General features: G+C 45.5%; 1 protein-coding gene across 1 annotated transcript in view; it reads right to left on the reverse strand.

Annotated features, from left to right (window-relative positions):
- Positions 1-4485, reverse strand: part of F13A1 (coagulation factor XIII A chain) — a 186044-nt gene extending 181559 nt beyond the window's left edge. Inside the window, exons 1-2 of the mRNA XM_032140410.2 lie at positions 4410-4485; positions 2401-2548 (exon numbers count right to left, since the gene is read on the reverse strand). Coding sequence (XP_031996301.1) covers positions 2401-2530 — 130 coding nt within the window. The 5' untranslated portion in view covers positions 2531-2548; positions 4410-4485. The remainder of the gene's footprint in view (positions 1-2400; positions 2549-4409) is intronic.
- Between the last annotated feature and the right edge of the window lie 9917 nt (positions 4486-14402).

Genomic DNA, 14402 nt, shown 5'->3' on the forward strand with positions numbered 1-14402 from the left:
ATATATTTATATATAGTTTTTTTCCCGTCCTTCTCATCTGGGACTTGCTGTCATGATTCTGGGCTTCAGAAACCGTATCCCCAGAGCATGTAACACTTATCTTGTCTGTGAAAAATATTAAATGAATGCATATATATGAAATCTGCAGCTCGTTATTAATAATAAATTATAATGCCACTAGAGCTATGAGTCATTCAATTCACAAGTGATTGACTGTTTGTTCATTCATTCTACAGTCACTGGACATTCATATTCCTATGCCGGTGCCTCTAATGGATATCCCAGAATGTCACTTGGGTTGTGGACGCATATGTCTGCCAAGTAAATAATGACTGATTTTTTCCAGAGTAATTCAGTTATGCTGCTCCCCACCTCTGCCTCCAGAAATCAACAAAAGCAGTAATCCCAGATTTTTTTTTCTTCATTGGCCTACCTGCACATGTTCTCTGACAGTTTTAATGTCTCGCTAGCAGCATTTTGTTCAGATGTCAGATTTATGGAGGCTACAGGTCGTACATATTCCCCATAGGAACAAGTATTCCCTGGAGTGTTTTCCTGACCTTGCTGGGGTGTGATAAGTTGCACATTCCCAGTCAATGAACACTTACTTATTGGTCACGTGCTGTGGGTCAGACTTGATCACAGACAGTGCTCACTAGATGCTCGTGACAATCTGTGAAGTAGGCATTGCTTCCTTTTTGCTGATGGAGAAACTGAGGCTTGGGCACCTATATGACTTTCCCAGAGTGAGCAAGAAGTGGCAGATGTGGAACAGGAAGCCAGGTCTTCTGCCTCTGCTCTCTGCTTCCCTGCACTGCCTTTATAGAGGTTCCTGTTTTTCCCAATCCTGGCAAGGGTAGCTGTGTCCTGACTCCTGATGTGGCGAGGGCGGCTGTGTCATGACTACTCCTGTTCTTACTGCCCACTTCTTCCAGTGCCTACACCCCCTTTCCAGGGGCCCAGAGTCTTTTGTGCCACAGGGGAATTTTGCTAGAAGATGGAATATGCAAAGGCAACCTGCTTAATAATTTGGTATCTGTAGGCTTTTCAATTTTATTTGCATTCTTAAAAAGACTCGTAGACTGGGCAAGCAGTGAATATCAACTGCTTACCTTCACTCTCTATTTCCTAATCTATAACATGGGGATGAGGATTCAGTGATTAGCAAGTCCTCTTAAACTCAGTTCTGTGGCTGTCAAGGTGGGGTTTTAGAGAGTGGCACCCAGCTGGGAGACAGACTTCAGAACTACAAGTTCATCTTAGCCCCTCAAACTCTGCCACCTGACTGAAGATGCCCTTCTGTTCTGTGAACTTCTTTTCCCAAACTTGGATGGTACTGGATACCTCCCTGATTTCACTATTTGATATCAAGTCATCTACTGTGACAGTAACACAATGACACCAGTCCACAACACCTGGGCAGGTGTCTGGCTTGCTGGATAAACTGCACTTCCCCTTTCCCTTTGCTGTATGGAGAGCTGCATCAATCTGAGCTTTCAGGCATTGGTCTCCTTCTAATGAGGGGAATCGACCACACAGCTCCAGCATGACCATGCTCACCCATCCCAGCAAATGGGTGTTTATCCCCAGTGAAACCCAGCACAGAACACCCTTAGGAGTAAAATTGGATTTTGGTGCATGAATGCTATTGACTAAAAAGGCTCCCTGCTCAGTGCCACTCAGGGACATGAGTCTGAATGTCCCTGCCATGGCCCAGGGGAATGATGTCTGTATCACCAAACCAGTGCTGGCACCTGGGCCTTGTCACCACTGACGGGGCTGAGAGGAGGTCAGCTGCTGGCTGCTGTACCCGGAACAGGTTTCTAGGGACCAGGCAGAGGCAAGAGGCTGGGGAAGCAGTTTGCCTTGCCAGCTCACCAGGCTGCTCTGGAGAGAAATAGAGGGCTTCTATCTCTATTACTGTCAGAGTCTGGCACTTCTCCCCAGCTCTGAAATTCACAGCAATGGATGGAGGAGGGAGGAGGGAGAAGGAAGGAGGTGCAAGCCAGACAATCAAAACAGCCACAATATTTTGGAAGTGGAATATTCCAGCTAGAGAAAATTCTCTAAAGCATTGAGCAGTAGGGCTGGAAGAGGCCCTAGCTAATCCAGCACTCTGGTTTTATAGAGGAAATAGTTGAGAGGCAGAAAGACAAAGCAACTTCCCTGAGGTTACAAGGTCAGTAAGTGGCAGAACCGGGACAAGGCTCTGGGTCTCTGGTGCTTTCACCACTTAAAAGAAAGCTTTTGCTTCCTTCCTTTATAAAACCAGAGATTGGCAGGGGGCTTCCTTTTGTGGGAACCCCAGTGGAGACAGAGGATGTTTACCTGCAAAGAAGAGGGGCCAGGGCCCGGCTGTGCCTGGACCCAGAGCGGTGGGGGGCGGGGGTATGCTCATACCTTGCAGGTTGATGCCCCGGGGCACCAGGCCCTGAAGCTCCACTGTGGGCAGGTCATCTTCCGCTGCGTTAGAGTTATTGGGTGGAACTGCTCTCCTGCCTCCAAAGGCAGTCCTGGAAGTTTCTGACATTCTTGACTTTACAAGGTCCTTCAGAAAAAAAAAAAGGAAGACAACAGAAAAGGCATGTAACATGAGTAACATTTGAGACAAGGATTCCAAAATAGAGAAACAGACTTATCTGTGTGTGATAGCACTTGAGCAACACATTTTGCGGTTTGCATAAATAAAAACTGAGAAGTGGCAGCAAGGATTAGTCCAATGATGGAATACAGTTCCCCAAGGATCTTGGGGGAGATTTTGTATGTGTCAAAACATAAGGAAAGCAGAAGAAAAGGGGCTTATTCAAAGAAATATAAAAATTAAAAGACTTTTGGAGACCCAGATTCCCCCACCCTCCATAATCCTACAGCAGCATCTTCGCAAGACATGTTTCCTGTTATATGCATGTGCTGTATCTATGTTCATTTCGTACAGATTTATGAGATTATAAGTCACTTTTAAGAATAAATGCAGACAACCATGTCCAGATAAATGTTGTCTTCTAAAGCATGTACATTTGCAATTCAATTCAACCAATATTTATTGAGGGCCTACGACATGCCAGGCTGTGATCTAGGTACATGGGATACATCAGAGAACAAAACAGAATTTTTGCTCTGATAGATTATAGTCTGATAGGGTTAGGGTGGAGCCCAAGAAGAGCCGTAAGTAAATCCATTTAGGGGTGAGGAGGTAGGAACTGCTTTGGAAACAGAGCCACATGGAGGAGGATAAGGAGGTGGAGAGGCTGGGCATGCAATTTTAAATAGGGCTACCAACAGGCTTAGGAAGTCAGGGTTGCCAACATTTCACATTCCCCAAGCCTGCTTCCCCTTCCCTTGGAGCTTGTGCAGGCACTGAGCCAGTTTAAACAACACACACCTGATGGTCAGTGCCCAATAAGTACTTGTTGACCAAATGACCAAATGAAGGGGGACTTTGTTTCTGGGCCCAGTGAAGCTTCCCCCTTGATCCCCTGGATTACCCAGTCATGACTCCTGGCGACTTGGCTATTTTCAAAAACCAGGCACACCCCCAGGAGATGAAGAGTCCCCATTACAGAGGCCACCAGAGTAGAGAGATGGTTCCAGAGACATGTGGAGCACTAACAACATGCTGGAGAAAAGACGACCACGACGAAGGTGTTTGGTCTGAGAAGGAGACAGGAGTGTTTGGATGCATAAGGTGTGAATAGGTATCCATAAGTATAGATAAATATATTTACAGTCACTGGTGAGCTGAGGGGGGAAGGGAGGGAGAAGAGAGAAAAAGGGTTAATGATAGGGAGAAGGCTGAGAGAGCCATTCTCTGGTGGGAAATACTGAAGGTAGGCTGTGGCATTTCTAGGGGTGCAGAACAGTGCGCTGCTAAGGGGGAGAAGGGGGAGCCCCAGGTGCACGCCTGGCTGTGTGAGTGCGGCGGGCAGGAGCCCTCGCTCCTGGGCGGGTCTAAGTAGGAGAAGTGGCTGAAGTTCAGCTCCAAATTGGGATGGAGGAAGGCGATGCGCAGGAGTGGGGAGCCAAGCCGGCGGGGTTCCAGCCTAGCAGGCCGTTCTCGCTTGGCCCCACTCCCTCCACCTTTTGGGTTCCAGCTCCATAATCTGTTCCCTGAGGAAAGGGGGCTTGTCCCTCGGGGAAGCACCTCCAACTCCCCCATCCCCATTTGGTGGCATTCTAAGCAAGCAAGGGCTTCAGGAGAGCTTCAGGAGAGCCTGAGCGAAGTCCCGCTCAGAAGCTGGGCTGGGCAGGTGCGGGGTTGGTGGCGGGAAGCCAGGATTAGGCAAGTGGAGCTGCCTGTGACCGGCGCTACAGGGCCCAGAGCAAGCCGCTTGCTGGTTCAACCAGGAAACGAGGTGCAGAAGGTGGACGCAGCGGGCCCTGGCTCACAGGATGCAGGGGCGGCGGCTTACCTGCAGGCGCTCCCCTCCAGAGGTGCCCTCGCGTGGGCTTGCTCTGTGCGCCTCGGGGACTTCCTCAAACAGACTCCGGAAAGACAAGGCAGTTGGCTCTTAAATAACTTCCTAAGAGGAGCCCTCACCCTCCTCCCCTGTCCCACAGGGTTTTCTCCTCCCCCTTCTCCACAGCTGGAGCCAGTAAGGGAGCTCTGAAGATTTTCTATTTACTTCATCTGGCCTGTTATCCCGGCAGGTGCTCCTTCTCTCCCACTTACCCCTCTGACTCGCAATTTCCCATTCCGGCTTCTCCTCCACATCCCCGCCCCTAGATCTGCCCCCCACCAACCCCACCAGTTGCTGGGAGTACCAGGCAAGGGGCCCTGCAGTGCCAGGAAGTCCCCACCCGTCCCCTTTGGTCAGAGGGTCTGGGAGGGTCTCCTTTACAAAGGAATGCTTTTGCCTGGCAGGTAGGCTGCTACTGTGGCTTGGCAGGAGGGGGTCTGCCCTCCCACAGACAGGTCACACAGACAGTTGTGACCACGCATGCAGTGAGAGCAACGTGTCCCTCCTGTGCAAATAAGGCATGGTCTGCATTCCTGAATCATCCCAGAGCCACGGCCACCGCCTAACCACAAGACTTCCTGCAGGAATGGGATGCCTAGCCCCAAGGAAGATGAGTAAACATCTGTAATAGTGCCATGCGATTAGAAAATAACACTTGGTTTTCTCTGAAAATCATTTCAGTGCATGTTCAACAGTTAGAGAGAGAAAATTTTCCCCCTAAAATTTTAATTTTTTCTTTTACTCTTTCTTTCTTTTCTTTTTTTCTTTCTTTTCTTTCTTTCTTTCTTTTTCTTTCTTTCTTTCTAGCTTTCAGATGGAGTCTTGCTCTGTTGCAAAGGCTGGAGTGCAACCTCCACCTCCCGGGTTCAAGTGATTCTCCTGCCTCAGCCTCCCAAGTACTGCAGGTGCATGCCACCATGCATGTCTAAAAGTGTCTAAAAATTTTCAGACACCCAGATGTCTAAAAATACAAAATTTTTGTATTTTTAGTAGAGATGGGGCTTTACCATGTTGGCCAGGCTGGTCTCGAACTTCTGACCTCAGGTGACCCACCCTCCTTGGCTTCCCAAAGTGTTGGGATTACAGGTGTGAGCCACTGCACCCAGTCAAACATGGCTATTTCTAACCTTCTTTACTGTCTTGAGATTTCTGACCCTGCCACTCGATCTCCCAACGTTATAGAGAAGAAAAAAAAAGATGCCATTGGTTAGAAATTCTCTCAATTTTCTGCTACCAATCTATGAACCCGCCTGCAACCTTATCCATCTTTTCCTCTTTCTTCTTGTTACTGAAGTTGGAAAGGTCCCTCCTCCCTCTGCATCTCCAAACCAGGCTTGTACGTTGCCTTGTTCTCCAGGGCTTTGCTGTGTCTCCAGGGCTTTGCTGTGACTCTTATCCACTCTTCCTCTTGTAGCTTCAAGCTCCTGCTTGCTAATACTGTGTCTTCTCAGCATTCATGCAATTTCAGATCTCTTCAGTATTTTTTTAAAAACCTCCCCCAACCTATGTCCCCCCTCCTGCTGTGACTCCTCCTCTCCTCCCCTTCATCTCTAAGTTTCTGCCATCTGGCTTCTGCCTCATCATTCTACTGAAAATGGAGGGCACGGTCTCCAAGGCCTGTGCTCAGGCCAAAAGACAGGATTCAGTTGTTATTTACCTGACCTGTTGGAAGCATTGAACTCTCTTTGAAGGTATTTTTCCTAGGCCTCCTTGACATTGAACACGCTGCGGTTTCCTCCAGTGCAGCGCAATATTCCTTGATTGTCTCAGGAACTCCCATTGTTTTCAAGTTCCATCTATATCCTGACACTTCCCAAATCTGGGTCTTTAGCCAGGATCTCTTCCAGAATTGCAGACTCCACTATCTAAGTGCCTACTGGCTATCCTCATTGCTCACATCCCAGTGACAACACACACTCATCATGTCTCCCATGAGATATATCACTTTCCCTGAAAACCTGGTGCATCTCAGGAGTTCCCTACCTCAATGAATACCATCACTTTGCACGCAAGTGGCACACCAGACACATGGGCATCATTCTTGAGGCTTCCTTTTTTCTCTCCCTCAATCATCAAATCCGATCCTTGAGCAAATATTTTCCTTCCTACCTCTTAAACAGCCCTTGAATCTACCCTTGTATGTACCCCTTTCCAGTCCATTCTCTACAGTGCAGTCAGAATGAGCATTTCAGGGCTAAAATCCGAAATCAAATTATTTGCACAAAGGCCTTATATGGCTACTTCTCTTTGCTTTTTGGATAGATTGCAAACTGAAACTGACAAGGCCCTATACAAGCTGGACCCTGCCTCTAGCACTGCTCTTTCCCTCAGCACTCATACAATTTGAGGTCTCCAGTATTTTAAAAAAACCTCCCCCAACACCAATCTACCCTCCCCGCCTTCCACTGTTGTTTCTCCTCTCTTCATCACTAAGCTTCTGCCATTTGACTTCCATCTTTCTTCCCTACCATCTTCCTCTGCCATCTTTCTTCCCTGCCCAGTCTCCCTCCACTGACTCCCCAGATGTCTTGCAAGGAGTCTGCCTTGTTGTAGTGCTCCTCACACTGCATGATCATTTTCTGTTTCCTTGGCTGTACCCGCACTAGACTACAAAGAGGTAGGGACTCCAGCCAGAGTTCACTGGAGAGAGGCTGCTGACCACTTAACTATCCAAAGGCCGTCTTTGCCACATTCCTTGCTGAGTGCTAGAGAAAGACCCTAAAGATGTCTAGTACTGCTTCCCCTCAGCATTCATACAATTTCAGGTCACCTCAGTATTTTTTTAAACACTCCCCCAATCCCTAACTATCATATTCTTGTATCATATCAAATCTGAGTGTGCAGAATTCCAAGATAACCTCACCCATGTAGGGTTGGAGGATGAGCAGCCACCCTTGTAGCCTTCAGATGAGGTTACGCAGATGCCAGTTACCCCCAGGACTTGGAGTTGAGTTGTGCATTCAGAACAGGATTGTCACCCTCACAACCACCTCCACGGTGTCACTTTTGGCCTTAGACTAATTATTGGCTGTGTGAACATACACACACAGTGGTTGGCTTTCTGACTCCCCCAAACCACTAACCTCAAAAGCATCATAAATGCAATGGCTTTCCTTGTGCTAAACGAAGTTGATAAAAATGTGTCCAAGGCACCAAGCCCTAAAATGTGGTTGAAGCCCATTCATTTTACAGGGCATTTCCTCATGGTTATATGGCTGAGACATCAGAACAAAGGTTTCTGGTCACACAATGAATCTTGAACGGTGCTAGGGATGCAACTTCCACAGGCACATAGGCTCTCAGGTCCTTAAGGATGGGATGGTGTCTTTTATTTCTGAATGCCCCTTGCCTGGCATGGAGGTGGAACCATATAAATATTTAAGGAATGTAACAAATGGGGTTCATCCAGGAAAACAAAAACCACTTTAGGTCTTTCTAAAAGAAGGAATTTAAGGCAGGGGATTGGTTACACAGGTGAGAGAAGAGACAAGAAACCAAACAGGAGAAGGTGAGTCAACTCCACAATTAGCAACAGCAAAGAGGAGTTGGTGTCGTCATAGTGGGAGGGCTGAGGGTAGGTCAGGCACTGGAACCATGTGGTCCTGTCTGGTGGGAGCTTTAGATCCCATAATTCCAAAAAACACTGTCTGAGGTCAAAGGGGAGGGAAGAATTATCCTAGCTTGTCCCTTTCTTCCCGCTCCCTCTCCCTCCCTTGTCTGCCATTTTGCTGAACTCCGCTAGAATCAGTTGACAAAGGACTCTGGAAAATACCGCCTGCAAAGTTAGCCCCATCACTCCTGTGTTGGGGGCCCCAAGGCTACTCCCAGGTTCTATGATTCACTAGGAGGACTCACCAGACTCGGCCACCCACATGGCTATGATCAGATACAAATGTACATATATTATACATTCTACACGATAAATCATGATGAAAAGATACAAATCCAAATCAGCAGAGAAAAGGCACTTGGGCAAAGTCCAGAGGACCAGGCAGAAGCTTCCAAAGCTCCTGTCCTAATCAAGGCACATGGGCTGTGCCTCCCAACCCTGGCAATGAGTTGCGACAACACTTATGTAATGTCATCTGCCAGGGATGCTCACCAGAGGCTCAGTGCTCAGGATGTTTATGGGGGTCTGGTCACATAGGAACCCTCTACCTAACTCACAGCCATTTTCCAGACTCCCTGAAGGAAGCAGGTGTCAAGCATGAGCCACAATTTTTGTACAGTTTAGACCCAGCCAGCCCCACTTGTCAGTTAGGGAACAGTGGGAAGACTCCTGAAGTCCAAGTTCCCAGATGCCAGACAAGGGCCAATCTTGCAAGTAGGGCTTTCTAAGCCAGTTTCAGGTTTGCTATGTTAACTCTTTTCTGCATCCGTACAGGGAAAGGGTGAGGAAAGGCTCTCTGGGCAAACAGTTCCAGGACTGCCACAACACACTGTGCTCTTTCGTCGTGGCATGGCCAGTCCCTCACATGAGATGTCAATAGGTCTGGAGCACGAGGAGACTCCATTGAGAACGTCACAAGGGTAATCCAGTTCTGTCCCTACTTTCTTGGCCTTACCAGCTCAGCATGAGTCCTCCAAGGAGATGTGAACTCCCTCTGGCTGCACGGGCCTGGGCATACCTTCTCACTCTTCTGCGGCTGAAGGGGTCACCCCATTGCCTCCCCAAGAAGCGGAGTAAAAATTCCTAAACACGTCACTTTGGGATCCCGGCGTCTGTCAGAAATATATAGCAAACTTTGGGAGTTGTGAGTAAACAGAAAATACGTGGAAGGAGGGATTCCGGATCCCCTTACCTTGATCCTTTAATTCTGAGTTTTCATTTCTATGATATTGACACTTTTCTCTACAGTCTCTCCAGACAAACCATCTTTCTCCTACTTGGCAATACCCAAGGAGCAGACCGTATTTGCTCAGGCAATGAATTTTCTGGCAAACTCTGTTTGATTTACATGCAAAACTTCACATCTCAAACAAACAAAAAAACCCAGTCATGTCTGGACGCTGCTGGTTTTTTCCATCTGAACAAGACCTGGATTTTGTTGGTTATAGACATAATTCCAGAGGGAGGTGAGTAGATATATTAATAACAACTGGCCTTGTTCAAAGATGCCAGACCCTCTGACATGAATGACCCAAGTTCGTCTCTTGGGAGAGTCTTTCTCCTCCACTGCCCTTGATCCTGTAGGAGCTGGAGAAAACTTTCCACTCCAGATGGAGGTGTCCTGGGGGAGAGGATGGAAGGGAGGCTGGGTGGGCAGTTTGTAGTCAGGTTCTAGCCACAGTAGTGAACAGTGGGGGAAGGCAAGTGGCCCTCAGTATCCATACACATATTTTTCGAAGCCTCACAAGAGTTTTCACAAAGTCTGGCAATGACATTTTAAAAGGAATTTATAAAGCATCATCGCAGTTTCCACCACAATAGGGCATGGGATCTAAGACAGGACCATGCCTCCAACAGCCTCTTTTCCTTCTTCTTTCAGGAGAGATAAAAACCCATGCCAGGGACAGCTCCAGATGGCAGGAGTTTTCTCTTTGCTTTGGCTTCCCTGGGCATAGCCCACTCTTGCCAGGGATCTACAATCACGTGTAATCTACCTTCCTGAGGAGCAGTGATGGATTGCTGGGGGCTGCCTCACGTCATGGCAGGCAAATGGAAGAAAGCTGTTTTTGCCTTAGGAAAGAAAGATTTAACTAATGCACCCACCAACTTACAGTGAATATCTCTGTCTTTTAAAAAAATTATTTTTAATTGTGGTAAAATACACATACAATTTATAATCTTAACCATTGTTCAGTGTACAATTCAGTAGTGTTAAGGCTATTCATGGTATTGTATGACCAACTCCAGAATGTTTCTGTCTTGCAAAACTGAAACTCTGTTTCCATTAAACAACTCTCTGTGAGTACATGTGTCTGGCTATAAATTTGTGAGTGTATATGTCTGTCTGTATGTGACTGTGCACACATCTGTGTGAGCGACTGACTGTGTCTGCGTATCTGTGTGTATGGGTATTTCTGTGTATTTATGCCTCTGTGTGTATGCATTGTCTATGTGAGTGTATGCGTCTGTTTGTGAGTGTGTGCACGTCTGTGTGAGCAAGTGTGCCATGCATATGAGTGACTATGCAGGTGGAAGGGAAGGACTGAGGAAGCACTGAGGGTTTAGCTCCAGAAAACTTTCTCCACTGGCTTCCTAACTCCTCCAGAGTCCTGATGGAGTTTAAGGAGACTCCAAGAGATTTTTAAGCTTGAAAAGACTTCTTTATAAAACATGACGAAGGGTCAACTAGAACTAGATCTGTTACAGATAAAGATTTTTCAAGTTTAAAGGAAAGAAATTTCATAAAAAATGAAAAATTCATAAAAAAAGAAAATTTCATAAAAAATGTTAAAAACACCCACAGCAGGGAGAGACATCAGTTATGCCAGCCTCACTGCATACGACACAGATGCGTGCATGGTTTAATTCAATACTTTTCCTTAAGTGAAGCAAGAGACCCCACGTCCACCCACCCCAAGTATCTCACTTTGCCAGAGGAAAAATTCAACGATAACAAAACATTATGAAAAAAATTAGTAATTAAAGTAACACAGCAATGTGTATGAACAAAATAATCAATGAAACTGAAACCTAATAGTAATTCCACAAATTTATTACAAAGTTATTAATTTAAAGAGTGGTGGCAATTGAAAACCACAACCAACATGAGATAATGGGGATGCTATACAAACAATGCTTGCTTCAGTAAAACTATGAGAATGCTGACTAGATGTGTATGCACATATGTGTACGTGTGTGTGTGTGCGTACAAGTACGGTGGGAGCTTTGGAGTGTTCCCAAGGGTAATATGGCAGCCAGAGTTAGAATCTACTTACTATCTATGTAACCTTGGGCACATTACTTAACCTCACCTGTAAAATGGTGATCATAATAATGTATACTTCACCAGATTATGAAGATCTAAGAAGAGAATACCTATAAAAAGCTTTGTGCAGTCCCTGGCAAGAAGCTAGCTCTAAATAAATATTACCAGTGATGGTATGTGTGCACTGGACAACCTTCACTCATCCATGCTGAATATTTTAACTTTTTATAATAGCTATTATCTGTATTTTCTCATTATCATCCTCATATCAGGGAAGTGAATATTTAAGTTGCTAATAATTTTGGATAATTTGAAGAGGCCATTATCAGCATTTATTGCAGCATTTTCAGTCTAAAATCTCTTCAAGAGTTTCATGTGCAATTCATGCTTGTCAAGGGGTGAGATTTATAATTGACTGGTTGTGGTTGTATATTTGAGGATATGTATATGTAAGGGTCTATTTCTTTCTTTTTTTTTTTTTTTTTTGATACGGAGTCTCGCTCTGTCACCCAGGCAGGAGTGCTGTGGCGCGATCTCGGCTCACTGCAAGCTCCGCCTCCCAGGTTCACGCCATTCTCCTGCCTCAGCCTCCTGAGTAGCTGGGATTACAGGCGCCCGCCACCATGCCTGGCTAATTTTTGTATTTTTAGTAGAGACGGGGTTCCACCGTGTTAGCCAAGATGGGCTCGATCTCCTGACCTCGTGATCCGCTCGCCTCAGCCTCCCAAAGTGCTGGGATTATAGGCATGAACCACCGCGCCCGGCCAAAACCTTCCATTTTTAAGCTATATAAGAAAGGTGTCTGGGGAGTGGGTCAGAGAATGATTTTATTTGATATATGCCAAGTGAAGGGACCAGCTTCCACATGGTTGCCAGTTCTTTCTGGAAGCCCACATCCAGGTAGGCTTCCTGGGTAGACCCACGGACATCTCACCAAACTCTTCTAATGAGGTCTGTGGATATGAGCCAGCAGGGTGCCCTTGTCTATGGCAGACCCTTGCCCAAGAGTGCTGCTGCCCTCTGTTGTAGTCACACAACTGCACCTTCTTGCTGATGAGGTGCAGCACTAACACCAGGCCAGAAATGGAAGGGACATGATGTCGGCCAGAGTCTTCCTAACAGCAGAACTTCTGGACAATGATCTATGAATTTCTAAGGCAAGCCAAAGGCCATTGCATAACCGCATGTGTGGGTGCTAAAACAGCCAAAGAATGGGGCAAGTTCTCCTTTCTTTGCTGCTCCCTCAGCAATTTCTGCAGTGAAGTTTCAGATAACTGTGCCAGAGCCCTTCCTGTGAAAGTGTTTCTTGTTAATGCATTTCTCCTCTCATGGTGGTAACTGTAAGTGGTTAAAATAGCATCAGAAATACTAACTCTATCATATGGACATATATCATGATTCACTAAAAATATTTCCCACAATGCAGTTTTAACTTAAACAAAAGTTGCTTATATATACGTGTGTGTGTGCATGTGTGTATTAATAAATATATTAATAAATATAGACAGTGTAACTTACCCAGAAGAGTTCCTTATGCCTATGTTCTGAAAAAGACAGCACAGATGCCCAAAAATATAAGACATTTTGTAAGGGGCTTTTAGTGGTCCAAGATTCTCCTGCTGGCTTCTATGAGTGACAATGATCTAGAATTCTTCAAAAAGCCAAAAAGAAGTCTTCTAACAGCCATGACTTAATAAAGTCCATTGACCCTGATTATTCAAATTCCTTCTGATTGTTCCATCTGATTTCATGATCATAAAGCCTATGAAAACTTTCTGTTCTGGGAAACAGAATCAATAATGTTTTATAAGCTTAACTGTGTGATATGATGTGATGTTGTGTTTTATGGAATCGGACATGGCCTATGTCCATGTATTTCTCTACTATATTTTCACCTTGTATGCAACCTCCTGGGATACCATTTATATATATATATGTGTGTGTGTGTGTGTGTATCTGCTATATATATATGCTATATATACACACACACACACACACACACACACGCACACATATTCTAGCTAGGTATGGCTTTACGTAGTACTTTCTTAAACATTCTCCCTCAAACCTGAAGGGTTCTTTAACGATTGTGTTCATTTATTCATTTGGGATTAGCTAGTTTCCAAGGATGGATCAACCATCCATGCCTCCCGGTATTCCCAGCCATGCGTAGTCCCCTTCCACAGTGAATCTGGCTTCAACCAACAGGGTGCAGTGGAAGGGGCCCTATGCCAGTTCTCCACCTAAGCTATATGATGTCCTAACAGCTGTCTTTTCATGCTTTTAGAACCCTTAACAAACATTAAGAAGTCTAGCTACACTCCTGGAGTCCAGCTAACATGGAGAAACCATACAGAGCGGCCACATGGAGCGGTGGGGATATGAGAATGTGCAGGGAGGGAGACGAGTCCAGCTGCCTCATAATCCTACCAGAGCCCAGCCATCAGCCATCTCTGCCAATCTGCAGCACGAGTGAGGATGTGAGTGTGCCACCTGGCAAGTGGATCCTATGGCCCCAGTCAAGGAGCTGCAGCTGATGGTGCATGGAGCAGAGAGAAACTGCCCTGCTGAGCCCTGCCAAAATCATCAAATTGTGAGCAATAAAACAAAGTGGCTGTTATTTTAATCCACTAAGATTTGGGATAGTGTGTTACATTGCAATAGATAACTGAGACACATTAATCTAATAAATATTTATCTAACCTACTGTTTATAATAATAATACAACACTAATATTGAACATGCTATAATATATAGCAATATAATTAATATGGTAATATTTATCTATCTACTATTGGCAGACTTTGTGATGAATAAGAAATTATGTCTATCTTTAAGGCCTGCAGTCAAGAAGGGAAACTATATTAAAAGCTAGTATTTTGGAATTTCATCAACAAGTCTGTTTCCATGATTTAATAGACTTCAAAATATTCTGTGTTTTGCTCCTGTAACAAATATGTTCCTTATGGACCTAATCTGGCATATAATATATGCACAAAAATACAAGTTAATTAATGAATTAAAGTCAGTGGAATCTCTTATGTCAGTGAAAGCAATATGGTTGCTGACC

This window comes from Hylobates moloch, unplaced genomic scaffold, assembly GCF_009828535.3.
Source record: "Hylobates moloch isolate HMO894 unplaced genomic scaffold, HMol_V3 SCAFFOLD_20, whole genome shotgun sequence".
NCBI lineage: Eukaryota > Metazoa > Chordata > Mammalia > Primates > Hylobatidae > Hylobates > Hylobates moloch.